The sequence below is a fragment of the Aplysia californica genome, unplaced genomic scaffold (assembly GCF_000002075.1).
Source record: "Aplysia californica isolate F4 #8 unplaced genomic scaffold, AplCal3.0 scaffold00090, whole genome shotgun sequence".
Classification (NCBI taxonomy): domain Eukaryota; kingdom Metazoa; phylum Mollusca; class Gastropoda; order Aplysiida; family Aplysiidae; genus Aplysia; species Aplysia californica.
Window position 1 is genome coordinate 518,040 of NW_004797360.1, and position 1,251 is coordinate 519,290.

General features: G+C 38.0%; 1 protein-coding gene across 1 annotated transcript in view; it reads right to left on the reverse strand.

The window, feature by feature from the left end:
* LOC106011325 (transmembrane protease serine 12) overlaps positions 1 to 1,251 on the reverse strand; it is a gene marked incomplete in the record, with an annotated part of 21,746 nt that overhangs the window by 6,540 nt on the left and 13,955 nt on the right. The window contains 1 exon segment of the mRNA XM_013080519.1: positions 28 to 118. Coding sequence (XP_012935973.1) covers positions 28 to 118 — 91 coding nt within the window.

Genomic DNA, 1,251 nt, shown 5'->3' on the forward strand with positions numbered 1-1,251 from the left:
AGAAAGAGAGAGAGAGAGATGACTTACAATGTACTTCCGGGACACTTGAATAAGCTGCAGGTAGGGGTTTCTGGAGTCCCTGAGATCTGACACGCCCATCATGACGTAATACGTCCGGCTGAGGAGAATAGTAGGACAACATTAACCCCATAACGGCAAGAGAAAAAACCCAGAACATAAACCCTATGAGTAAAAAAAGAACCAGGATAAGATTAACTCTATGATGGTCTGGGTGAAAATAGGGCAACATTAGCCCCATGATCGTTTGAGGAAAAAATAGGACAACATTATGGTGAAAAAAAAACCCCAACAGGAAATATTAACCCTATGATATAGGAAAAATAGACAACATTAATGTCAGTGGTAAAATAGTACAACATTAACCCTATGGTAGTCTGTGAAGAAATTGGACATCAGTAACCCAAAGATAGTCTGGGGAATAAACAGACAATTCTAACCCTATGACGGTCGGATAAATTAGCACACTATGAAGCCAATGACATTCTGAGGAAAAAGACAGGACAATGTTAACCCTATGGTCGTCTAAAAAAACAACTGGACAGCATTAACCCCATGATAGTCTGAGATGAAAAACTAGGACAACATTAACCCTATGATGGTCTGAGGAATGAACAGGAAAATGCTGCGAGCAGGAGTCTTTGGTGATGGTTTTAACGCCTCTTAACGCTTGTAAGTCACGCCCATCATCTTAGATTTGATGCATCGTGGTGAAATCAGGCACTCGTCAAAATCATGAAATCAAAGATACAGGCATTTTTCGGCACGTTTGACATTTTTTTTCTTTCGAATTTTCCTTCTTTTCATAAACATTTTTCTCAAAACATTTTATGTCCATTTAAAACACATTTCAGCGTGGATTTTCCCAATAAAAAAGTCAAAAAGAAAAGAAAAAAAAAAGAAAAAAAAAAGAAACCCCTGACCAAAGGTACAAAGATAGGAACAGTTGCAGTTCCCGAAAACTCTCAAGCTTTGGAATTCACAAAACTTTGGCTGCCATTTTTGCGCTACTTTTACCTGTTACTGTTACATGACGCGACACCAACCTCTTTCTTAGGCAGATGTCTCGACTTCTGTTCAAGACAAACAGGTATTTTTTCCACTAAAAGCAAGACAGAATATGAACAAGCTTTAAGATGCTACCAATAGCTGTATGTGCCCCAAAACTGACGAGCGCCTGATTCCACCGCATGATATTATAATATAATATCATATATTATATGATACATAATA